The sequence below is a fragment of the Heliangelus exortis genome, chromosome 4, assembly GCF_036169615.1.
Source record: "Heliangelus exortis chromosome 4, bHelExo1.hap1, whole genome shotgun sequence".
In the NCBI taxonomy this organism is placed as follows: domain Eukaryota; kingdom Metazoa; phylum Chordata; class Aves; order Apodiformes; family Trochilidae; genus Heliangelus; species Heliangelus exortis.
This window is the reverse complement of record NC_092425.1, coordinates 7,468,670-7,491,729: the sequence shown is the minus strand read 5'-3', so window position 1 is coordinate 7,491,729 and position 23,060 is coordinate 7,468,670. Positions and strand designations below refer to the sequence as shown.

The 23,060-nt window shown below is 38.9% G+C and overlaps 1 protein-coding gene across 1 annotated transcript in view; it reads left to right on the top strand.

Annotated features, from left to right (window-relative positions):
- The window catches only part of GRID2 (glutamate ionotropic receptor delta type subunit 2), a 683,099-nt gene that overhangs the window by 559,475 nt on the left and 100,564 nt on the right, over positions 1–23,060 (top strand). The window contains exon 11 of the mRNA XM_071742831.1: positions 2,284–2,596. Within this exon, the coding sequence (XP_071598932.1) occupies positions 2,284–2,596 (313 nt within the window). The remainder of the gene's footprint in view (positions 1–2,283; positions 2,597–23,060) is intronic.

Here is a 23,060-nt window from a genome sequence, read left to right as displayed (position 1 = left end):
CTGCAGGATGACAAAGGAAATGCAATATTTCCATTATTCCTCTTTATAGATTGCTGCTAACCAGAGTGGAACCATAATGCTGGGGAATTTGGAGAGACTGCTCCCCAGAGATGTAAAATAGCAGCAGCATTTCCACAAGTACCACATGCTGTGTGTTTTCATGCAATGCCTTTCGATATATTTCATGGAAAAATATATCTCTTAAAAAGAAAATGATAAAAAGCAGAAAAAGTTCTATTAGTCACCCAGTCCTACAGTAATCTGCTGTTTGGTAGAAGTCTCTTATGTAAGCTGCTTATCAGTGGAGACTTAAACATCTTACAAGTACAACTTGAACTGCCACCTCACAGTAATATAATGTGGTAAGCAAGGATTTTAGTAACATGCTGATAATTAATAACACAGCTGAAGTTAAACAGTCTAAGACTTTTTGTTTCCATGTGTCCTCCTTTTATCCTGAATTCCTATTTTACCTACTTTACTGTTGATATACATTGAGGAAAAAAAACCTCAAAACATTTAGATTTATATATTTGGAAATTATTTTTAATAAACATTTCATAACTGTGGGAAACAACTTATGGCTGCTTTGCAGCTTGCTCACTGGATCTAGGACTTGACCATTAGCAGATATTGTGAATCACTGGAGTCACTGCCTGACTGAAGTTTTATAAGCAGAGGATAGAGACTCAATCTCAGTGTGTCCATGGACAATTCTGATTAAATGTTTACTTGGTTTACTGACTGATTTTGCTGCTCCCCTTGGGCAAAGGGCAGTTAAATCATCACTCAAAAAATTGTTAGGAAGGGACATGATGTGAATTCAAGGTTCCATGCTTTCAGGAGTGCACATCAGCACATCTCCACTTAGGACACCAGAGAATCTAATCCACAAATTAAAGCTGAAGCTTCAATTAATGTCTTTTAAGCAGATCAATATTTTCAAACATTCTTTTTGTCCAAGTCATTAGCCTCCAGCTATCTTCTACCACTTTCTCAAGACAGTGAACAATTAATATAAAGTTCAAGTAACATCATTTAAACTGAAGTCTTCAATGCACTGTGCCTAAAAGTGTGTTCATACCGTAGGCTGCAGTGTTTTGCAGGTGGTATTAAGAGTCCAGATGATTTGCAAATTTGATTTTAATCAGTTTCAGCTGGCATACCTTCTCACTTAATATTTCACATCACATTTCTAAGAAGCATTCAATCTCTGTCTTCTTTGGGCAAGAAGAATGAAATTTTTAATACAATTTAACACAGAACTGAGACTTAGAAACCTTTGTGCTCTCCTCCCCCCCTTTTAAAGGACCACACACCACTTGAGACAGAACAGAAATGGATTAAATCAAACTGGTAGCAGCTAAAGTATTTTAAATAATATTTTTCATATTAAAATGTCTATAATCTATAGTCTTTTTGTTCAGTATTTGGTCATTTTAAAGTGGTGTTAACATATCTGCTTTAAATACCCTTTCTTGTTTTCACTACAGTTCTAATTGTAGTTGTGATAAGTAAAACAGCACCTGCTGTAGTTGTGCCTGGTATCTCTGGAGACCTAAAACCCAGACGTGTTGTGAAGTACAATGATTACATCAAGAAATTTTATTCATCTTCCTCTCGCCTGAAATGTATTTTTTAGATTACTAAAAGTGTAAATGGCACAAAACAAGTCCAAGGTAGCTGGAGGCCAAGTTGGCATACAGAAGAATTGCTTATCAGGAGGATACAGAGGAATAAATAATAAAGGAACTGCGTGAAATATCTTCTGCACTTCAGACTCTGCATCCATAATTGATGTTTTTTCAGAATTTTAAGTGACCCAAAAGTCCCAAGATATATGACATGCCCTTTATCATGAAGTGGTGCTTTGTCATCATCATCATCATGTCATCAAAATGTTAGATATCATGCAGCTGTCAGGCAACTAATTTCCTCTGATTGGAAATGCTATACACAAGGTTTGCCTCTTGCCACAATGACAACGATGGCTTCAGTGAGAAAAATTACCAGAAGTGTAGTTCCTCCTGCTGTTAACCTCATCTGAAGTATTTTGTTCCATGGAAAATAACAATATGGAAAGCTGTGCCTGAGTCCAGCAGGTGGTTACAGAAACTAAGATGTGCGGCACAGCTATTCTGTTCAAGCCTCAGTCACATTTCTGCAATATTGGCCTTGACACCCGCTTCTCTGTAAATTTAGCTGCCATAATCACGAGGAACTAAGATCTCTTTTTTCTATATCTCCTCCTAACGCGTGTTTTTTTTCCCTCTCTTTCCTCAGAGAGCTGATATAGGGATCTCTGCCCTCACCATCACCCCTGACAGGGAGAACGTGGTGGACTTCACAACGCGTTACATGGACTACTCGGTGGGCGTGCTGCTTCGGAAGGCAGAGAAGACAGTGGACATGTTTGCCTGCTTGGCACCTTTTGACCTCTCCCTCTGGGCATGCATAGCTGGCACTGTGCTCTTAGTAGGGCTCCTGGTCTACCTCCTGAACTGGCTCAACCCCCCACGTCTTCAAATGGGATCCATGACCTCCACAACCCTCTACAACTCCATGTGGTTCGTGTACGGATCCTTTGTGCAGCAAGGTAAGAGACAGAGGGAAACTGCCTCTGAGAGAAAAATCTGTCTTTCCTGTTGCTATAGAGACTTTCTTCTTTCCTGCCTCCCCTCCACAGCCCACGAGGGACTGGGAGCATCAGAAAGCCCTGTACTCTAAGGTTTCTAAGATATTTTGCTGCCCAGGGTGGGAATTGTGAGAAGTTCAGAGCACTGCGTGCGAGCCTGTTTTGATTTGTAGTTGTCTAATTACAGAAAGATTATTTTTCTCTGGAAATAAAATGTATTACTCATCATCTGCTGCATAATTGTTCATAGTTAATGTGAGTGCTATGTTCTTGTGCAGTCAGACAGAAAATGTTGGGATTTGAACTAAATTTAGACTAGTCATCAGTACTAAATTGTCCTATTTTAACTGATATTATTTCATCCCTCTTCTGATTTATCTTGGTTTTCTTATATAATGTTTACATTCAATCTTCTTTGGCTTTCCTGGATGCATTCTCACTCACATCTGGTGTATCCCAGGCTACTCCCAATGTTGTTTGTATTCCCAAGCTACCTCTTCTGGCAGAGCTTAAGCCATGCATCCAAAATACATCAGGGACTAAAGATCTTGAGCTGGTATAGACTAAAAAGTCTGATCTACAAATTAGGGTTGCAGTGCAGAGTGGAGTAAGAAAACACAGGTTCAAATGAGAACAAAGATTTAGATAATACTTTAAACCAAAACAGAACTGAAACTTTCTGGCACGTAGATGTAGTTGCTCATCAGTCACTACTGGCATTGCAGGCACTCCCATTTGTTACAGCATTTTTTCTACAAAGAGCCATGGCCTCTGCAGCCTCAGAACTCCCAGATAGTTTTATAGATTATAACATGAGTTTGAATGGAACACTGTAGGTAAAAGCATCGTGTTTATATAGCACTGACAACATGTAATTTAGAAATTACACTATTCCCTGCTAGAAGCGATGAAATGACATCCATAGTAGCTAAAGGTATGCATGAAAATCAAGTATGAAACTCCTAGGAGGGAAAGAAGCTAAATTAACACCACTGTCCAAAACAGGAAGTAAAGCTGAAGCTGACAGTTTCCACAAGGGGTATGCTTTTGAACTCATCAACTTTTAAAATTATCATTTGTGTTGAGCAATGATGGTCAGCTGAGGAAAGCTGAAGAGATTGCTTCATGTTGCTGGTGATTTTTTTTTTTTTAAAGCAAATAAATACTTCAGGGCCAGCTGAGAGCTGAGAGCTACAAAAGTGTTTTTTTTAATGTATGTGGGTGGGTTTATAAAGTCTTTCTATCCAAAATATTCCCAGTGTAACTGTTTAGGGAATCCAACTGTGAGAGAGCAGTTGGTCCATTGCAGAGCTGGACTCATCACATCTGTCTGCCTGTTAGGTTAAAACTTGTGAATTAGTTTCTTATGGCATGACTGTGAGTAATTTTACATACATTTATTGCTTGGTACTAACCTTAGCATCCCTGATTTACTCCCAACATCATTAGTCCCTAAAAGCTTTATGGGAAACTGCCCAGCAAAGGTTTAAAGGAGGCAAAGCTGGCTTAATCCCACCCTTTAGTCACAGGAATTATATCTGAATTGTTTGCCTGATATTTATGCAAGCCTGTGTCACCCACTGTCCCAAAGTTTCTAAAGTCATAGGTCCAGTAGCCAGCAAGGGAGACCTTCAATAGATGGTCAGTTACCTTACAAAGATGTTTTTTTTTCTGACCAGTCAGGAAAAATGAGTGCTAGAGCAAGCCTTAGAGGGAAGCCTTGAATTAAGCATGAAGATGAAGAAATCAGATGAAAAGAAGACCAAATGACCAACCCCCCCCAGAATTTAATGGGAAAAGGAAAAAAAAAAGGAATTAAGATGATCTTCACCAACTTCACATGAGAATAGGGTCAAGAGGTGCAGCTGCTGGTGGGACATGGCTGCTGGCAGCACCAGAACTGTTTGGGGACTTCAGAAAAAGAAATTTATGGAACTTTGGAGGTTAGACACATTTATTTGCAGAGAGAGAGATCTTACCACCCTGCCAATTGGATTTTTCACTTGATTCCTACTGAGTGAGAGGAAGATATTGATAAGTCTCTCCTTCAATCAAGAGTACAGTCCTTAATTTGCTAGAAGGAAAAATGACACAAATCCAGTAGGGTTTATACCAAAATATGCAAAACTTATAGACCAAATTAAACATAAAGGCTCAGAAGACCTCAGAAATCCAATGAAAAAGAGTCAGATCCATTTATAATGTATTTCACATTGAACTGGAATAAAACAAAAATTACATTAGCTGAAGCATTGCCATTTACTAATCCTTGTGAATACAGACAACTGAAAGTAATTTCTATTGACAGGCTAACTGGCTACTGTGGTACTTTTGATTCTGTTTTTATTCATCAGCTCTTCATCCAGCTGAAAAACTCTGCAGGTTTTATTTGGTTTGGAGTAGCAAATCAGTTGCTAGTAATTGTGACTGGCATATTTTAAGTGTGACAGCATGGGACATTTCAAACATTGTCGTCTTCTCTTAGGAAGTCTTGCAACTGCTGATTTAAAAAAATGACAAAGTACTCATTTTTTGTTGTCAAAACATAGAGCCAAGGATGCTTTTATGTCCTGCACTGGGAGAAACAAAGCAACATGAACCAAGGATTGCTGGTGCTTTGATAGCACTGAATTCTGTGTCAGGGACCAGCAACTGCATTCTGGTGTCATCTTCTTTCCCTGTCCTCCAGCAAGAGGATAGATCTGTAGCCACAAAGGCTGGATCCAGCCCTGCCATGGCTCTGCAGACAAAAGAGACCTTTGATGGAAAATTACAAGTCAGTCTTAAAGGAAACTCATGACCTATTTTTGGTTGAAACAGAAATGATTTCTTTTGCTTGTTTCTTCTGAAATGGTCCAAAACTCTGAAAATGTTAGTGGATAGCTTTGGTCCATGATGTCACTGTATTTCTTTTTCAGCCTTGACTCTGACATTCTGATCAAAATCTGCTAACAAGTTTTAACCTTTTGCAATTTTTGAAACATCAGAGAAAATCACTGTATCATTATCTGTAGGTTAGAGTCAGCACATTCCAGTTCAGTAAGCTTTTAATGCAGGTTTATGGTTACTGTCATACGTGGTAGCAAAGTTTATTTTTAGTTCTTTCCTTAAAGGTAGACTACCACTGTTTATTATGTAATTTAAACTTAGGTCTTGAACTTGGCATGCAGTTTCTTTTTGCCTGATATAGGAAAGATCAGCCTAAGTATCATTTTGAGACTCTTGTAATATAGAGGTATAATTTCTCTCGGTAGTCCTTTTAATTTTACATCAATTCATAACAGACATCAGTGTGTATATCTTTATACACATTATTATTGTAACTTTAAGATACATGCAATTTTTGGTTGGAAGAGAGTTTTGAGGATAGGGCTGCAATGTGACTGGGGAGGCTCAATTGATAAAAATTGTTTGAACTGTTAATATTTTTTTTTCCTTCTGAACACAAGCCCTTCATTTAAACAAAAATTATGTGCATTGAAATGCTTTGTCTTACTATGCAATACAGCCACTGAATCTGCAATATTCAGTGACCACTAAGAAGGCAGAGACTTTTCAGTGACTGTTGCCTTGGCCATGCTATGCTGTGGACTATATTAAAATCAAATGCTTCTGGCTCTGAACTGCTCATCATGAGACTCTGTTACACACATCTCTTATCTCTGAGTTCTTTATTTCTGTTGAAAATGAAGAAAATTTGTAGATTCAGAGGACTTCAGCTATGTTGACATTTAGTCAACATTTAGTGTCGCATTTTCTGGATTCTTCTTTCCCCTTGCTCATACACTGCCAAAAGCTCTGTATTTTGCTTCTTTTCAAAATCAGCTTTTGCCAGTTGGACATGAGATATTGTTAAGGTTTTCTTTTCAGTGGGTTTCCTCTCTCTCTCTTCCTCTCCCTCAGTCTTTCCCCTTGGCTTCTCAAATCTCTTCCTCACACCAAAGCTGGTGGTTCCCATTGCTGCAGCTTTCTTCTTGAATATCATGACACATATCTAATAATATAGATAATAATATATATAATATATATGATATATATAATATATATAAGAATAACTAATATCATGTCCTGCTGCTCCTGCTGTTTTCCATAAACTTGGCTTTATCCCAGGCCTCCATTATTATATATTCTACAAAGCCCAAAGAGAAGTGCAAAGTCCTGTCCCTAGGGATAAACAACCCAATTCAGCAGTGCCTGCTGTGGGCCACTCAGCTAACTGAGCACTGGCACAAGTGATCCAGGGAGATTGTGGGATCTCTGTCCTGGGAAATAATAAAAAATACCATATTGACTCAGTCCTAGGCAACTGGCTCTTGTTGGCCCTGCCTGGGCAGGATGTGTTTAGTAAAGATGTCCTTCAGAGGTCCCTTCCTACCTCAGCCAGTGTGAGTGAGATATTTTAATGCTATATTATGTAGCCTTTGCTCAACTTTTGTGCTATTCTATACATTTTTTTGCTATCTCTTCAGCCCTGGTATTCCCACAAGTTTTGCTCCCAGAATTTGAACATAGGAAATAGAACATAGCAATGTGGGAAACCTGCCATGGGAACTGGTACAGAAGAACTGCCTGAGAGAGGAAATTGTGTTTACTAAAAACTTTACTTAAAACTTCATTGAGATGAACTGAATCAACCCACTGCAATGGCACAACATCTATTTATACTTGCTGAGAACCTAGTTTAGTCTCCTGGAGGTTTTCTATTAACTTCCTACAACTTTATGGGCTCTTGTTATGAAATGGTCTAGAGAGCATTTTGCTCTTACCATTACTGGAGAAAACCTATGATTTAAAAAATTGAATTTCAGGATTTAGAGTTATTCCAAACCCTTTTTGTATAATAGGTTGCTCTTTGGGGAAAGTGAAAGGCTGCATAATTTCTATGCAGAACTTGCAGAGGAATCACAGAATGGTCACAGTTGGAAAAGACCCCTAAGATCATTGCATCCAACTGTTGACATTTCTACCACCCCAGTAAAATAAATAAAATCCGTATATCAATATCTGTATTACACTGCCCACTAGAGCATTTCCTGAAGTGCCTCATCTACATGTTTTTGAAATATTTCCAAGGCTGGTTATTCTTCCACCTCCCTGTGCAGCCCATTCCACTGCCTAACTATTCTCTCAGTAAAGAAATTCTTCCCTGAATTTATCTAGTGAAATTAAATAATTTAAATTAAATTTAAATTAGATGATTTATCTAAATATATCTACTGAAAATACCTAGTTTAACCTCCCCTGATGGAACTTGGGGTCATTTCCTCTAGTCTTGTCAGTGTTTACTTGAAAGAAGAGGCCAACACCTACCTCTCTACAACCTCCTTCCAGGTAGTTGTAGAGGATGATAAGGATCCTCTCAGCCTCCTCCCAACTAAACATTCACAGTTCCCTCAGCCTCTCTTCACAGGACTTGGTCTGCAGACCCTTTACCAGCTTGCTTAATGTTCTGCAGGATTTTATTTTGAGAGTAGACCCTCATAATTTGCTTCAGAATGCAGTGAAAAGATTTCTTTGGTACATTTCAACTAAATGTAGACAAAATAATGAAGTTATATGCAAAATTACAATATTCTGTATTTAATATAAGCCACAAAATAGAAACACTTTGTCTCTTATGCCACTCTGTTCATTTTGCTTTTAATTTCCTTGTAAAACGAAGGATTTCTGAACTGGGCTGGCAGGGTTTTAAAGCAGGTGAAGATGCAAGGGTTTTTCTTGAGAAACAGAACCAGGTAGATTTTCTAAAAATTATTTGTGTTGCTATGTCAGAAAGTATTTTTTAAGTGTCTGAATCATTCAAGATTTAATCAATTCTCAATCACTGTAACAAAATGAACATTAATTATAGTTTTATAAACAGGATTTGACCATAGAATAATGGGTGCTCAAAGTATTACCCACAGAAGTATTCTTTTCTTCATAGATCATAATACTCATGCTTGACCTAGCAAAGATGTTAAACAAGTGATGTGAAAGCATCACTAGTGGGCAATTATTTTAGCCCCATATGGTTTGGTTTGTTTAAAATGCTGTTTACAACTGGAGGTTTTTGTTGGTCATCAGTGGTGTCAGTAATGGCCAATTATGTTCATAATGCCCAGCAAATGAGCGTATCTTACTGTTTCCCTTGTTTAAATTAGATTTCATAAGGGTAATAAAATAGGCTCCAAGCCTTGGCACTTCTAAGTCATCATAATATTTCTCGGATGGTTAAAGCCACTTAGACTTCTTAGTCTTGTTCTTTGTATTAAAACCAAAGGTATGATATAATCCCCCTGAAATGCACTGCCTGGAGTGTTCTGTTGCTTAATAAATTACTCCATCTTGCTTATCTCACTCGTGGCATATCCCTATCAGCAGGAAACCATTATGCTCAATGTGTTTTACTAGTGACATTTTCTCTTAATTGACCACACACAAGTCTATCATGTCTGGGGGAAATTCTAAAGCATTTTGGAAAATATGATAAAATATAATTATGTTTTACGACTAAATATCATATGTGAAGATAAAGCTTATTTCTAGGTTTTGTATAATCAGAAGAAGTCCAGTAGAAAAGCTTTAAGATTTAGTTCCTAATTTGGACTGTGCATCTGATCTGCTGGCTGACCACAAAAACTTTATTTAATATCTTATATATCAGTTCTCATTTGCAAAATGGAAATATCACCTATCTTATTTCGTAAAAACATGGTTTGTGTCCTTTGATTGAAAGCAAAACTGAAATGCCAGTCTCATTAATTAAAAACTTCAGTTGCTCTCCAAATTAATGGCAGCTCCTGACATATTCCTATATCAAGACCAACAAGCTTGCTGAGTCCAAATTAAGAAAAACCACACACACCAAGATAGGAAAATGAAAGGCAGACACCAAACACATGAGGAAACAAAGCAGTAGCCACATTTTCCTATTTGTGACATTGTATTTCCATCTTTAAACACAAAATTTCCAAATTCTCATTTTATTATGTTAAGTCTAGGCTTACATATTAGCATGTAGACGTACCTTTATAAAGTCATATATTATATAGGTATATAAGGTCATATAAAAACTATATATAATAATGTGTATTAATTTTTATTTATATACACATAGTGTGTGTATAAAAACTACATATAAAGTCATATATTAAATGACTGTATAAAGTCACATTTATAAAAACTCTGTGAAAAAGACACTGCAGCCCTGTGGTACCCATGCTCCTTTTCCTCATGTTTCAATGGCTTGGCCAGCCCTCTAACAGCATTAAAAAATAAGTAAATTTTGACAGGTGTGTCCTATGTCTCAAATGTGTTTGGCAACTGCAAATGATCACTGGAGCTGACAACGTATGCTGAGAATTATTATCCTGTACACATTTGCAAACGTTGGATATAGCATCATGTGTATAGCACTTTCAATGGCTTATTTGATTGCCTCTTTTTGAAAATGTAATTCCAAGGAGTAATCATGCTCCAAGTAAAATGTTTAGTAGCGTGGGCATTTCTCTGCAGCAATGTGATATCAGTAGCACTTAACTGCCAGGGGATATGCTTGGATTTTCCACTAAATTGAAGTTAAGACTCAGGCACTTCTCAGAGGCATCTAAAATAATGGATTTCTCTATCTTGTGTGCACCTGCTTCCTTGAGTAATAGCACTGGGTACATGAGGCAGTATATTTAGAGATATTATTCCTGACACACCTTCTGAGAGGATGTGGAGGATGAATGGCAGTGTGAAAGCCCAAAAAAACACCTTCATTCTCCTAGGACTAGCTCCAAGGTTGATTAATTGACTGTGAGAAGGAAATGTCTGAGTGACTGTAGTATAAATGCTGATCAAGACCAAATGAGGTAATAGGGAAAGCAGAACTGGATGTCTGTGGCATCCATCAAATTTACCCTGTTCTTTCAAAAGGATCCTATGGTGAATATTTGACTCACAACTGCTTCTTTAATTGTTATATTTCTAATACAACATTTGTAAAGAATGGATAAGTTATATTCAGATCGAGTAATGGGTTTTGGCTTTTCAGAGCTCACCTGTGTATAATATATTTAAAATGAAGGAATGAGGAAAAACAATTTAGCCAGGAACAAAGTGTTTCTTGCATGAACAAGGGCTGTAACCCACCTTTTTATGTGCAGACATTTAGAAGCTCAAGGGGGAAGCTTTACTTGCCTTGCTGTTTGATTTCCCTGCACAGAAGCTTACACTTAAGTCACTGCTTTTGGCTGTTTAAGGTAGGGAAGAAGTAAGGAATGAGTTTTAGCTTTATTAAGAACACTGCTCTGCTTGGATGAGAGCAATTTCTTCTACAAAGTGATCAGCCTTTTTCAGCAGAGGATATCCAACACACCAGATGAGCGTGGGTTTAGAAGGGGAACCCGGGGTATTTTTCCATTGCTTTTCTGGTCTGTGGGGAGTCCCTCCTCTGCTACAGCTGTACCATGGCTGTATCCACCCCTGCAGCTCTTCTTCATCATACCAGCTGGTGGGCAGGTGCCAGGAAAATTGCCAGCAAACTGTAAAGGCAGGAACATTAAAGAGGTTTTGAAGCTGCTGACAGGAAAGTCTTCCTTCTTCAGCTGTTGAGGCTTCTTTTTCCTCAGACCTCTTGTAATATTGAATTGTGTGTAAAAGGAATAATAGGCCAGAATTAACACTGAAAGGAAGGAAATAAAGGTACCAAATTAGTCTGTTGATTAAGTTAACCAACCTGTTGTTATTTTCCCTGATGGCTGAGATGAAAGTCCACTCTCAGGAAATATGAGAAAATTAGAGCTGTTGGTTTCTTTATTTGTATTTTATATTTGGTCAGCTTCCCAGCATACAAGTTAAGGGAATTGCCTTCATTACAGCAGCACACTGGTGTAGAAACCTCCTGCTGCTTAATTTTTATTCTTCCACTGTCAATAGGGGAGGGAGAGATCATAAAGAAGACTTTACTTTTTCAGTGTTTTTGAAGCTAGTGAAATGGTGTTGGGCTAAAAATGTGTGATACCTCCTCTACCAAATGAAAGCAAAGAAGGTTTTGGCTGAAGAGTCAGCTTCCCACATACTAGGATAAAGATAACAGGGAAGGGGAAAGATAAAATCCTCTGCAAAGCCACTGTTAAGGAACAGTGGTAACAAATCTATTGAGTGGGAGTGTTCGTTGTTCATGCTCAGATATACTTGCTAATAGAAAACTTTTAAATATAAGCACATATTCTGCCCTTACAATATCTGCTTTCATTTCTGTATCTGTTCCCAAAGAGGAAAATCCTTGCTACCCAGTAAAGTCATCTTTGAAGTAGCTTTTCACTTCCAACACATTTGACTCATGATATTAAGCAAGGTGATAGCTGATTTGCAGTAAAAACCAGGTTATTTAACTTTCAAACATAAGCATTTTTAGTAGTGCTTTTCACTAGTAAATGGCATTCTAGAATTATTCTCAGTGAAACTTGAAAGGGTAAGAGTTTTCTTCTTTCCTCTGCTCACTAAGAACTGTCATGGTACTACTTTAGTTCTTCTGAGATTGAGAGATCACTTTAACAACAATGTTACAGGATTAACCTGAAGTGAAATTTGAGTCTAAATTTTAAATTGTGTTATTTAGGAAGATAATTAGAGCTCTTGCATTAGAGATGATGGAATTCCTTAAGGTTAGGAGTTCATTGCACAGAAACACTCTCAAAATTAAAAGGATAACTAGAATTACTGACATGAAACCTGAACATCTGACTTGTTTGTAATCACTTGCCTCTGAAGTAGTCAGGTGCCACTCTGTGATTATGGATACTTGGAAATCTTGCAATTTCTGATTTAGAAAGCATTTCATAATTCTTGGGAAGTTCAAGCAAAAAGCTATCTTACAGTATGTGGTCTCTTTAAAAATTCCCTTCACACACAAAATATGGAGTCACAGAACAGTGTAGAGATAAAAAACAAAAAAGAGATTATGGAAAAAGCACCTGTCAAAAGACACTGTTGTTATTGTTTGTCCTTATGGTATCACTGAATTTTGTTTTGTTCAGTCCATAGTTGCTCAGTTGCAGCCAAACAGGACTCTCTCTCTCTCATGTTCATAATGTCCCTGACAGGCTCTTAGCTAAAGCAGCACTTTAATACCTCATTAATGACACTATTCAGTTTAATGCTAATTGTATGTAGAGATGGCCTGTTTTCAGTTCATTGTGCACAGTTTGGGGTTTTTTTGCCATCCTGCAAGGTACTACATTGTCTATGGAAAGGCCACCACTATGCAAACTACATGTGACAGTTAGATTCTTAGCCATTTATGAGAATGCACCACAGATGATAATTGTAGCTGATTGTTTGAGGCTTTGGAGCTTTTCAATCCAGCCGCTAGTAGTAGAAAGATTGGGTCTCAGTATCGCTTGAAATCTAATCAGAAGGTTGCCAGTGTGCAAGGTTATTTGTTAAGATGGGGTGGCAATATACCCTAAAATAATAGTAAGCATATATCAGAGCTTGGACAGGAGCACTCTGTGCTGGGTTAGGAACTGCTGTAGGGCCGGGCCCAGAGAGTGGTGCTGAACGGGGCTGCCTCAAAATGGTGGCCGCTCACCAGTGGTGTCCCCCAGGGATCAGTGTTGGGCCCGGTTCTGTTTAGTATCTTTATTGATGATTTAGATGAGGGGATTGAGTCCATCATCAGCAAATTTGCAGATGACACTAAGCTGGTGGGGAGTGTGGATCAGCTGGAAGGCAGGAGGGCTCTGCAGAGGGACCTGGACAGACTGGAGAGTTGGGCTGATTCCAACGGGATGAGATTCAACAAGGCCAAGTGCCGGGTCCTGCACTTTGGCCACAACAACCCCATGGGGAGCTCCAGGCTGGGCACAGAGTGGCTGAGAGCAGCCAGACAGAAAGGGGCCTGGGAGTCTGGATTGACAGGAAGCTGAACATGAGCCAGCAGTGTGCCCAGGTGGCCAAGAAGGCCAATGGCATCCTGGCCTGTATCAGGAACAGCGTGGCCAGCAGGTCCAGGGAAGGGATTCTGCCCCTGTACTCAGCCCTGGTGAGGCCACAGCTTGAGTCCTGTGTCCAGTTCTGGGCCCCTCAGTTCAGGAAGAAGATTGAGGTGCTGGAGCAGGTCCAGAGAAGGGCAACTGGGCTGGTGAAGGGACTGGAGCACAGATCCTATGAGGAGAGGCTGAGGGAGCTGGGGCTGTTCAGCCTGGAGAAGAGGAGGCTCAGGGGAGACCTCATCACTCTCTACAACTCCCTGAAAGGAGGTTGGAGCCAGGGGGGGGTTGGTCTCTTTTCCCAGGCAACTCTCAGCAAGACAAGAGGGCACAAGAGGTCTCAAGTTGTGCCAGGGGAGGTTTAGGTTGGACATTAGAAAGAATTTCTTTAGGGAGAGGGTGATCAGACATTGGAATGGGCTGCCCAGGGAAGTGGTGGATTCTCCATCCCTGGAGATATTTAAAAAGAGACTGGATGTGGCACTCAGTGCCATGGGCTGGGAACTGCAGTGGTAGTGGATCAAGGGTTGGACTTGATGATCTCAGAGGTCCCTTCCAACCCAGCCAATTCTATGATTCTATGTTTCTGTGCTGTAAATCCTGCATAACAGCAATGTAAATATGATTAATGTATGTTGTTGAAGTATCACCAGTACCAGGAGAAACTGGACTACAGCCGTTTGCTGAGTGGTGATATGATGTGCTTCCCTACCCAACTTTTGCCTCATTGTCACCATTTCAGCAAGATGGCTGGAAACAAACAATTTACTGTTGGGAAGGGAATTATAAATATACTATAACTAATATGTTATGCTAACATCATTTTAATCAGGTAATTATTAAAGGACTGTTCGGCCTTTAAGGACATTGATTTAATGGGAATTAATTTAATGATTGAACAGTGTTTGTGTAACATTATCACTGCTAGTGATGCAGAAAATTAGAATCTCAGCTCAGCTGAAAAGAGCTTAGACTTTCCATTATCACATTAAATTCCTTTCTTCTGGAATGCAGTTATTAGACCCTTTTTTATATTTTCAGTGTATGTTTAAATGTTTGGGTTTTATCTAAGAGTTCCTGAACATAAAAAGTAATTAAAAATATTCATCATTGTACTATTCTCATTTTTAAACAGAGACTTTAATTTCTGTTTAATATAACCTTAAACAAAGTCCATTAGATTTTGCTTTTGACTCTGATTTCTTCTTTGCAAACCTGATGGCTGTGTTTAGGACAAATAGGGGTTTGGTTTATGGAATATAAGCTATAAATATATACGGTTATAAGATTCAGCATCTTTAAAAAGTAGTGACAGAGCTTAGTTCTGTCTAGATTTTTCTGAGGCTGAATCCTATACAGTCCAGTCACAGCTTAGGAGTGATTTTAAAAGAGACTGACACATTTGTTCTTATAATGGAGATGGTGAACATTATAGAAAGCCTATATTCAGTAACTGAGGATTCAGACAGTGGTAAAGCTGACCTTTATTGGTGCAACTCCCATGTACCTAAAGGAATGTGATATTAGGCTGCCCTCCTTGATTTGCCCTTAGTGCTATTGTCAAATTATTTTCTGGCTTTTTAGATCCTCTGCCTACTGTTGTGTATTACTTCCATCCAGGGAGAAAAGGGAGCCTCTGCCTAAGCAAGTGATAGGAAGCATGTAGTGAATAGCTGTATCTCACAAACTTTTTCAGATAAATCAATTTTCAAACAAAATTTTAATCCAGGGTGTCTATGACAGCTCCTGCTGCATCTTGGCAGAGTTTTATAGGGAAGTCTGGTGGCCAAATGGTTAGCCCTCTGTCACTAGAATGAAGCTGTTACGGTAGAGACAGCAAGCTAGGCAGGCTTGGTATTAGAGAACAGGTAGAAAAATAATTTGACAATACAAGTAACAGAGATTCAAACTTAAAAACACTCCATAGGTTACTAACCCAGTGGGGAGCCTTGTAATGGGCTGAAATGCTCTGTACTGGGTAGCATTAGCTCTTTCCTCAGTGCTAGAGCTTTTTCTAGCTTCAGATAAGAAGGTTTCAAAGTACACGACTGAAGGTCCTGTGTAGCTTCTGAGTAGTTTTTTTGGCCATCTTTTGGATATTTCTTTTTGTTCATCAGGTTATGTGTTGGGGCCCTCTGACCAGATTTATGCTGGGTACACTGGGGAGCAACTTGATGAAGGCTTAGTGGCAGTGCCACTGCTCCTTGATTTGCCCCAGGATTTGAAATCTCAGCATGGGTGATCTCTTCATATTAATGAGGAAACAAAGCTGAGCAGTGAGCCTTAGTGTGCAAAGCAAATGCCAAATGCATATCCAAACAGATGCACAGCAGTAGGAAACAGAGGATTTTCAAGAGGTGTTTTGCAAGATATGAAATACACCTTGGAGGTGATTATTGGCCAGCAGTAACCAAGGTAAATCTTCCCAGGTAAATCTCTCACACTAGAGGTTTGGCCTCCTTGGTTAGGTGGCTAGAGAGAGTCTACATCCACTTGCCCAAAGCATGCATAGACCCTCAGGTTAACTGCCTCCCAGAGTTGTTGATAAGGATCTAAAAGCATCTGTAAAATGCTGCTTCTCAAACTCTTTTTCAGATTTCCCATGACTAGGAATGATTTGAAATAAGCATGAAGGAGAAGCTGGAATGTCTCAGACATTCTTCCTGTCACATGATGGGGAGAAATAAACGAGGAAGACTTTGTTTTGTGAATCATTGCTTCTCTTCTGGGAGTGTAATAAGGGCAGTGTTTCCACACCCAGCTGAAAGGAATCAGTCTTCTAGGGATCAAGTGGAATGAGATTAGTAGGAGGGTCATGACACTAGCAACAGCAAATGGGGCAGTGCAAGTGATTATTTAGTCAGAAGAAAGATATCAAGAGGGAAAAAAATAATGAGGGCACCAAATGAATACATTCTTTAATTGCCCATAGGCCAGTGCAAGAAATCTAGTAATAAACAAGAGGAGTTGGAATTACTCTCTTGCAAATCAAAATTTGGTCTTCATGGTGTTACTGAAAACTGGTAGGAATTATGACACTGAAGTACAGATAGACAAATGTAGAAGGTGGGCAAAAAAGAAAAAGAGTGTCACAAAATGCAGTGGGAGTAAATCTCTGCTATAGACCACCAGGTCACACTGGAGCAGAGGATAGTGTTGGCTTCTCAAGTGCATCTGTGATTCCTAAGGGGAAATGTGAGATATGATAGGGTCATTCCACCTGAATGATGTCCTGTTTCAAGTCTCAGACTGGTGATCCTGAAGCATCTTGAATGCACATATAGAGGAGATGGAAAGAAAAAGGAACATTACAGCAAAGAGAAGCTCCAAACTTCAGGAAAGATGACATGGAGTGTACACAGAGATGAGCCTTTATTAGGAGCTAAGGAAAACTTAATGAAAATCTTTCATTAGGTGAGGGTCTATCAAAAGACACATGCCAGGAAGGCAATAAATACCTCTTTTCTGTGTTTGTGAAAAAGCAAGCTAAATACTTTGCATGTCAAGAGCAAGTCAAGAGATTTTAGCTGGCAGCTACTAATGTCAGATATTTTCTGACAGAGCAGTAAATCCAAACATTTTAAAATCCATACATTTTAAAAGACCTCGATAAGGAGTTTCCAGGACCACTGTTTGTTGATCTGAGTCCTGGAGAACTGGCAAAAAAACCCTGATGTAAAACCTAAGTACCAAACTTAACCTTCAACTCAAGTGTTTCTTCCATCTTAATATATGGATGCAACAACTCAAAAGATTTCAAAAATAAAGACAGGCACTTCAAAATTCCTAAAGATATCACTTTTTAGTAGTCTGGTATTGAAGATAGATATTTATACAAATCATTAGGATTTCTTGAAGAGTACAGTGAGAGTCCTTCTCGAAATCATCCAGAGTAGAAGGAAGAAAGCTATGGAAATAATAAGAAAAGCAAAGTGTGTCCATGTTTAGTACAACAGTGGCATACAGAAAAATGCTTTTTTTTAATGTCTTGTTGGGAGCCTTACCAGAGCCAGACAGTGAACACAACCTGAACAGAAAGAATGCTGCTGGAGGCTGATAACAGAGGTTACACAAGGAAATGTTAAGTCTAGACAGAGATAAGATGTTTGGTTTGTCCCTTAAGCTCACAGTGTTTGATATATAAAGAATTCATATTCAGCAAAAATGATAAGAGAGCTATAAACTCATGGGAGTTCTACTGCTGTTGGTGGATGCATATGAAAATGTCATCACTATCAGTAGTATGCTAGGAAGGTAAGACATCAAAAATTTATTTGGTATTTCAGATTTTAGGATTAATGAAAACCAACATTTCCATGAAATGACAATGGCTCCACTAGATTATTTTTATGGTAAATAGAAGGAAATATGAAAATGTCTAAATATCTGAACATTTTTAAATGTTATAAATGTCTCTCAAAGTGTTTGGTTTTTTTCTCACTGACTTCATGTTTACTTTTGGAAAACTAATATGTGAGAGTATCTTGACAATGAAAATCCCCGAGGTTTTATTTAAAACCATTTTATTTCTTTAAATTTTATTTTTATTTATTTGGTTCTTCTATGGTTTTATTTAAAAAAAAAAAGCTTATTGATCCTTTGGATTTGATGGATGCTTTTATAGTCACTTTAGTTGAAAAAAAAAAAAAAAAAAAGTTGCTTTCCAATCCTACTACTTCCAGTGAAGCAAAAAACAAAACAAAACAAAACAGTACATATTACCTACTACCTCATATATTTGTAGTATTGTGACTGTTAATAGTAATGGTAGTAATAATATCTAGATGTAGTGTTCTCTTCTTAGGAAGTAAGACCTGAAGAAATGTTTCTTGAAAAATGAAATACCTGATTTTTTCTTTTCATATATATATAAATATATATATATTAAATAATATTTTTTTCTAAAATCAGATAATTACATTTTAATAAAACCAAAATGCCAGGGGAGGAGCAGGTGGTGTAGTGACTAAAAGCAATAGCTGGCTCTTGAACTTATCCAGACCTTGTAGAATCTGGCTGCCAGCCTCATGCTCAGTTCCTTCCCTACTCTCAATCCCCTGCAATCTGCCAGTATTTGCCAGGGTAGGGAATTCAGCCACTGATTTACAAGCCTATTTGGAAGGCATTACTGACTCAAGGGGTTGTATTCTCCTGCTGCAAATTATATGTCATGCCTGCTGTGGTCACTGGGTGTTAACTTCAGCACAGAATGTAATATTACAAACTCAGGTTATGACATGCCAGCTTGTACACTAAGGAAATGAATGCATCCTTCACAGTTCAAGGAAGAATGGGAGAAAAATGCAAAGAAAGGAAGAAAAATTCATGAAGAGAGATTTTGCAACATCTTCCAAGCTGTATTTATTTCACAGCTGGTACAAAAAGGTACAGGCTTCATTGACTCAAAGTATTTTTTTTTTTTTTTTGTCCTATGCTGAATTGAATATTTCCAATTGAAAACAGGAGAGATTTTATATTATCAAGGAAGTTTTTAACAGAACAATAGCAATAGCTAATGCCCTAAAAGATTCTGCCTTTGAAGAGCTATGCTTTGCAGAGTTTTGTAAAGATAACAGAGCTCAGTCAAACTTTAGGTTTTGTTTCTTGTGGCAAAAATAGCTGAAATATAAAATGCCCTTGCTTTTTTTGTTAATACAAACTACTTCTCTTACACCCACTCTCTATTAAATGTCCCTTTTACAAAGAAAACATAAGTAGTACATTTATCTGAACTGTTTGCAACAGAACTCTACACTTTTTTTATGTTTTGCAAGTGAAAAATGCAGATGCACAACATAATTGATATGGCTGTTCTAACAAGCTAAAGGCTAAACTGCAGCCAACTCCCACTCCTTTGTGCTTCTTTTTGAAGGCCAACAATTCCCTGAATGTGGACAGAATTTTTGCAAGAAAAAGCAAAACCCAAATCTGTCCCCAGATAACCCACCCTAGTATTTTTTCACCTTCCTTTTCCAAGAGCAATCCAGATCCTTGCTTTCAAGTTTGATAGTATTAGAATGCCTCAGCAAAACAGACACAGTTGACATTTTTTTCGAAGTTCTCAAAATTACCTGAAAAAATTCTGGCCAAAACTTCTTGTGTAGAAATTCCTCTCATTGCAGACCTCTAGCAGAGACTAATGCAGATTAAATGACTGAGGTTTTTTGAAGTTATTAGCAGCTGAGATACATTGCTAAAGTGAGAATGGTAGGGTAGCCTTGCTGGTAAGCATCAGTGACAAATTGAGTTTTCTCTGTGATAAGAAGCCAGTCTTTGGGATGTCTGTGGGAGCTGTGATTATCACATATTGAAGTTGCAAGCCATGATTCTTGTGGTGTCCTTTCTCCAGCCCTCTCATTCAAGCTTTTCTTCACGTATTTGCTGTGTGTGTTGTTGCTTCAAAATTATATTTCAAGAATTAATCTTCAAAAGGCATTATCCATCTGCTGAGGAAAGCCTGAGAGACCTGGGGCTGTTTTGTCTGGAGAAGGGAAGGCTGAGAGGGGATCTTATTATCATTTACAAATATCTGAATGGTGGCTGTCAAGAAGAAGGGGTCAGTCTCTTTTCAGTGGTGCCCTGGGTTAGAATGAGGGGCAACGGACATGAACTGGACACCAGAAGTTCCATCTCAATATGAGGAAAAATTTCTGTACTATAAGGGTAGTGGAGCACTTGGAACAGGCTGCCCAGAGAGGTTGTGGAGTCTCCTTCTCTAGAGACTTTAAATACCCTTTTGGATGTGTTTCTGTGTGACCTGCCCTAGGTGATCCTGCTTTGGACTTGATGATCTCCAGAGGTCTCTTCCAACCCCTCCCATTCCATCATTACTGCCATTCCATCACTCAGTAATCAATTCCAAGTTTTCTCTGCATTGTGGTCTCTGTGATGCCAAGCTGTTTGCTTTCGTAATAGCAAAAGAAATATTTTTGAGCTGTTTAGCAAATGATTTGTAAATATTGTGCATTCCCAGTGAAGCTGTTAAATGGGTATTTAATCAGAGAAAGACACACTCTTGCACATTTAGACTGCCTGGATGACAGAAATTGTATCATTTTTCAGCAAGATGGCTACCACCAGACTTGATCTCAGAAATGACATCTCTACTTAAAACTTCTCCAAGAAATGTCTCACCATTTCTTTTTGTCCACCAAAAATATCTTTTTCCATTTCATTCTGAAACTTTTTCATAGTTCTGGACTATGCAGATGAACACAGTTTTTTCTTCAGGCAAGCAGCTGACAAATCCCTCAGAACAAGAAATTTGGAGGAACAGACTATCCATTCTGAATTATTCAAATTTAGTCCAGTATTGCAGAATACCAAAATCTCACTCTCAATTTTTGACTTGAAGAAACCTTTAAACTTACTGCTAACAAAGGAGAATAACTTTAAAGGAATTGAAAAACTGTATGGGAATTGTACTGGTTCACATTTCATCTCCTAAGTTGTTTTTCTGGTATTTAGGTCTGTCATAATTAAATATTATCTTGTTTGCATTGTCAAGACAATGCATTGTTTTTCTCTCCTTCTGATATTTAGCTTGAATCACTCAGAAAGAAATGAGGATAAACAAAAGTTCATGAGTTTTAGTCCATCCCTGTCATCTGAAGTAGGACAGAATTAAAGCAATTTAGGACTGATGAAGGAGAGCTGCATTAGATGAGAGTGGGAGGACTAAAACTAATTTCTTTCACTGTCACTTCTACAGTAATTCAGCTCTTTCAGAAAGCTCCCAATAAGATTGCTTTTTGCTAGTTCTATTTACTCTGGAAAATACCTTTTCCTTTCCTGCACGTGCAATCTGAAATTTTTAAAGGCAGATTAGATTTTTAAATGGTTTTTAGTGCACATCAATAGCTTCAGCTGAATAAAATCAGGAGCTGTAGCCACAACATTGGTGATCTACAGATGGTTGTGTTTGTGCCTCATCATACCCTGTTGCCAGTGTATGGGAAGGTCCAAGTCTCAGCCATTCCATGATTCTTAAGTCTAAAGAATAATTCAGCCTCTGTATTCATTTGAGGTCTGTCTCTTAATGTGACAACACAAATCCAGGGCTGCTGAGTGCCTGCTTTGGTTTCCATTTGTTTCATGTTTAAGCTCAGTACTCTCAAGTGTTGCTCAGCTGTCAGGGTTTAACACTGGCCCAGCAATGAAACTGAGTAACAGACGCTATGAATCTCTCTCTCCTCCCTGATAAAGAAAGGAGAGAGAATAAGGGAGAGAGACTTATGGGTTGGAAACTAAATTACACAGCTTTAATGAAACAGTAATGATAAGTAGGAAAAATTACTAAATATATACAAATATACAGGAAAATGGATCCCACGTTCCTCCCCTCCCTCCCCCAGTAACTCTCACGTCACCACCGAGGCTGCAGGGCAGCCCTGGGAAAGTCCAGGCTGGACTCCTGGAGTCGGCAGCAGTTGGGAACTGGAGGCAGGAACACACAGATATGGGCTGGCACGGATCAGGAGCACAGGCAGAGGAATGGATGGAATCCTCCCAGGATGCCAGGGGAAGGAAGGGAAGCAGGAAAGGCAGGAAGAGCCGGAAGCTGGAAGCTGGCTTGGCCCTCCTGATGCCTCAAATTTATACTGAGTATGACGTGTATGGGATGGAATACTCTGTTTGGTCAATTCTGGCATCTGTCTTGTCCGTTCCTCCCCAAAGGAGGCTGCAGGTGGGACCTCTTTATTCCTTCTGGAGGGTAAAATGTTCCTCAGAGCTGAGCAGTGTCCTTAGCTCTGCACACCAGTCTCTGGCAGTAACTATAAACATCGAGTGTTATCAGTCCTAGAAGCAGACACTGACTGAGAAACTTGCTGTTAATTTCAGCAAGTGCAGCTACTTACAAGACTTAGCTAAAAGCAAAAGTACAAGACAGAAAATCACCTTTATCCTGGCCCAAACCAGGACATCAGCACAGGAGTGCTTCCAGTGTGACCACAACCAGCATGTGATCTCCTACTGATGAATTTTGCTGTAGGACTGAGGTGTGGCAGGACAGATTTTACTCTGGTCACCAGCATATGTGTCACCCTTTGCCTTTTAGGGCTTATGAAGCTTTGTTGGTGGGATAAGAAAAATAATAGCGTGGAAAGACTTGTTTCATCTTCTTGGCTTCCTCTGCTCTTGCACTTTATGTCCTGTGAACAGCCCCATGTAGATTATCCATAAAGATTTCTGTGCATCTTAAACTCATAGTAGGTATTGGGAAGCAGGGCCCAGGGAGGGACATGCAGGTGGCTTCTGCATACTGATTTACCATCAACAATAGCCACTGTTAAGTCTGAAGCTCTTTTTCCTGGAAATGTTGATAGAAAACCAATGATTCTTGCCCTCCTGAATGACTGAGTGCTCTTCTCCCCTGAGAAAACATGTCCATTTGGACTGAAAGAAAACTCTGGAAAAGTTTTAGCCCTAGAAACAAAACTGGGGGAAGGGACTGAAGAGGTCTC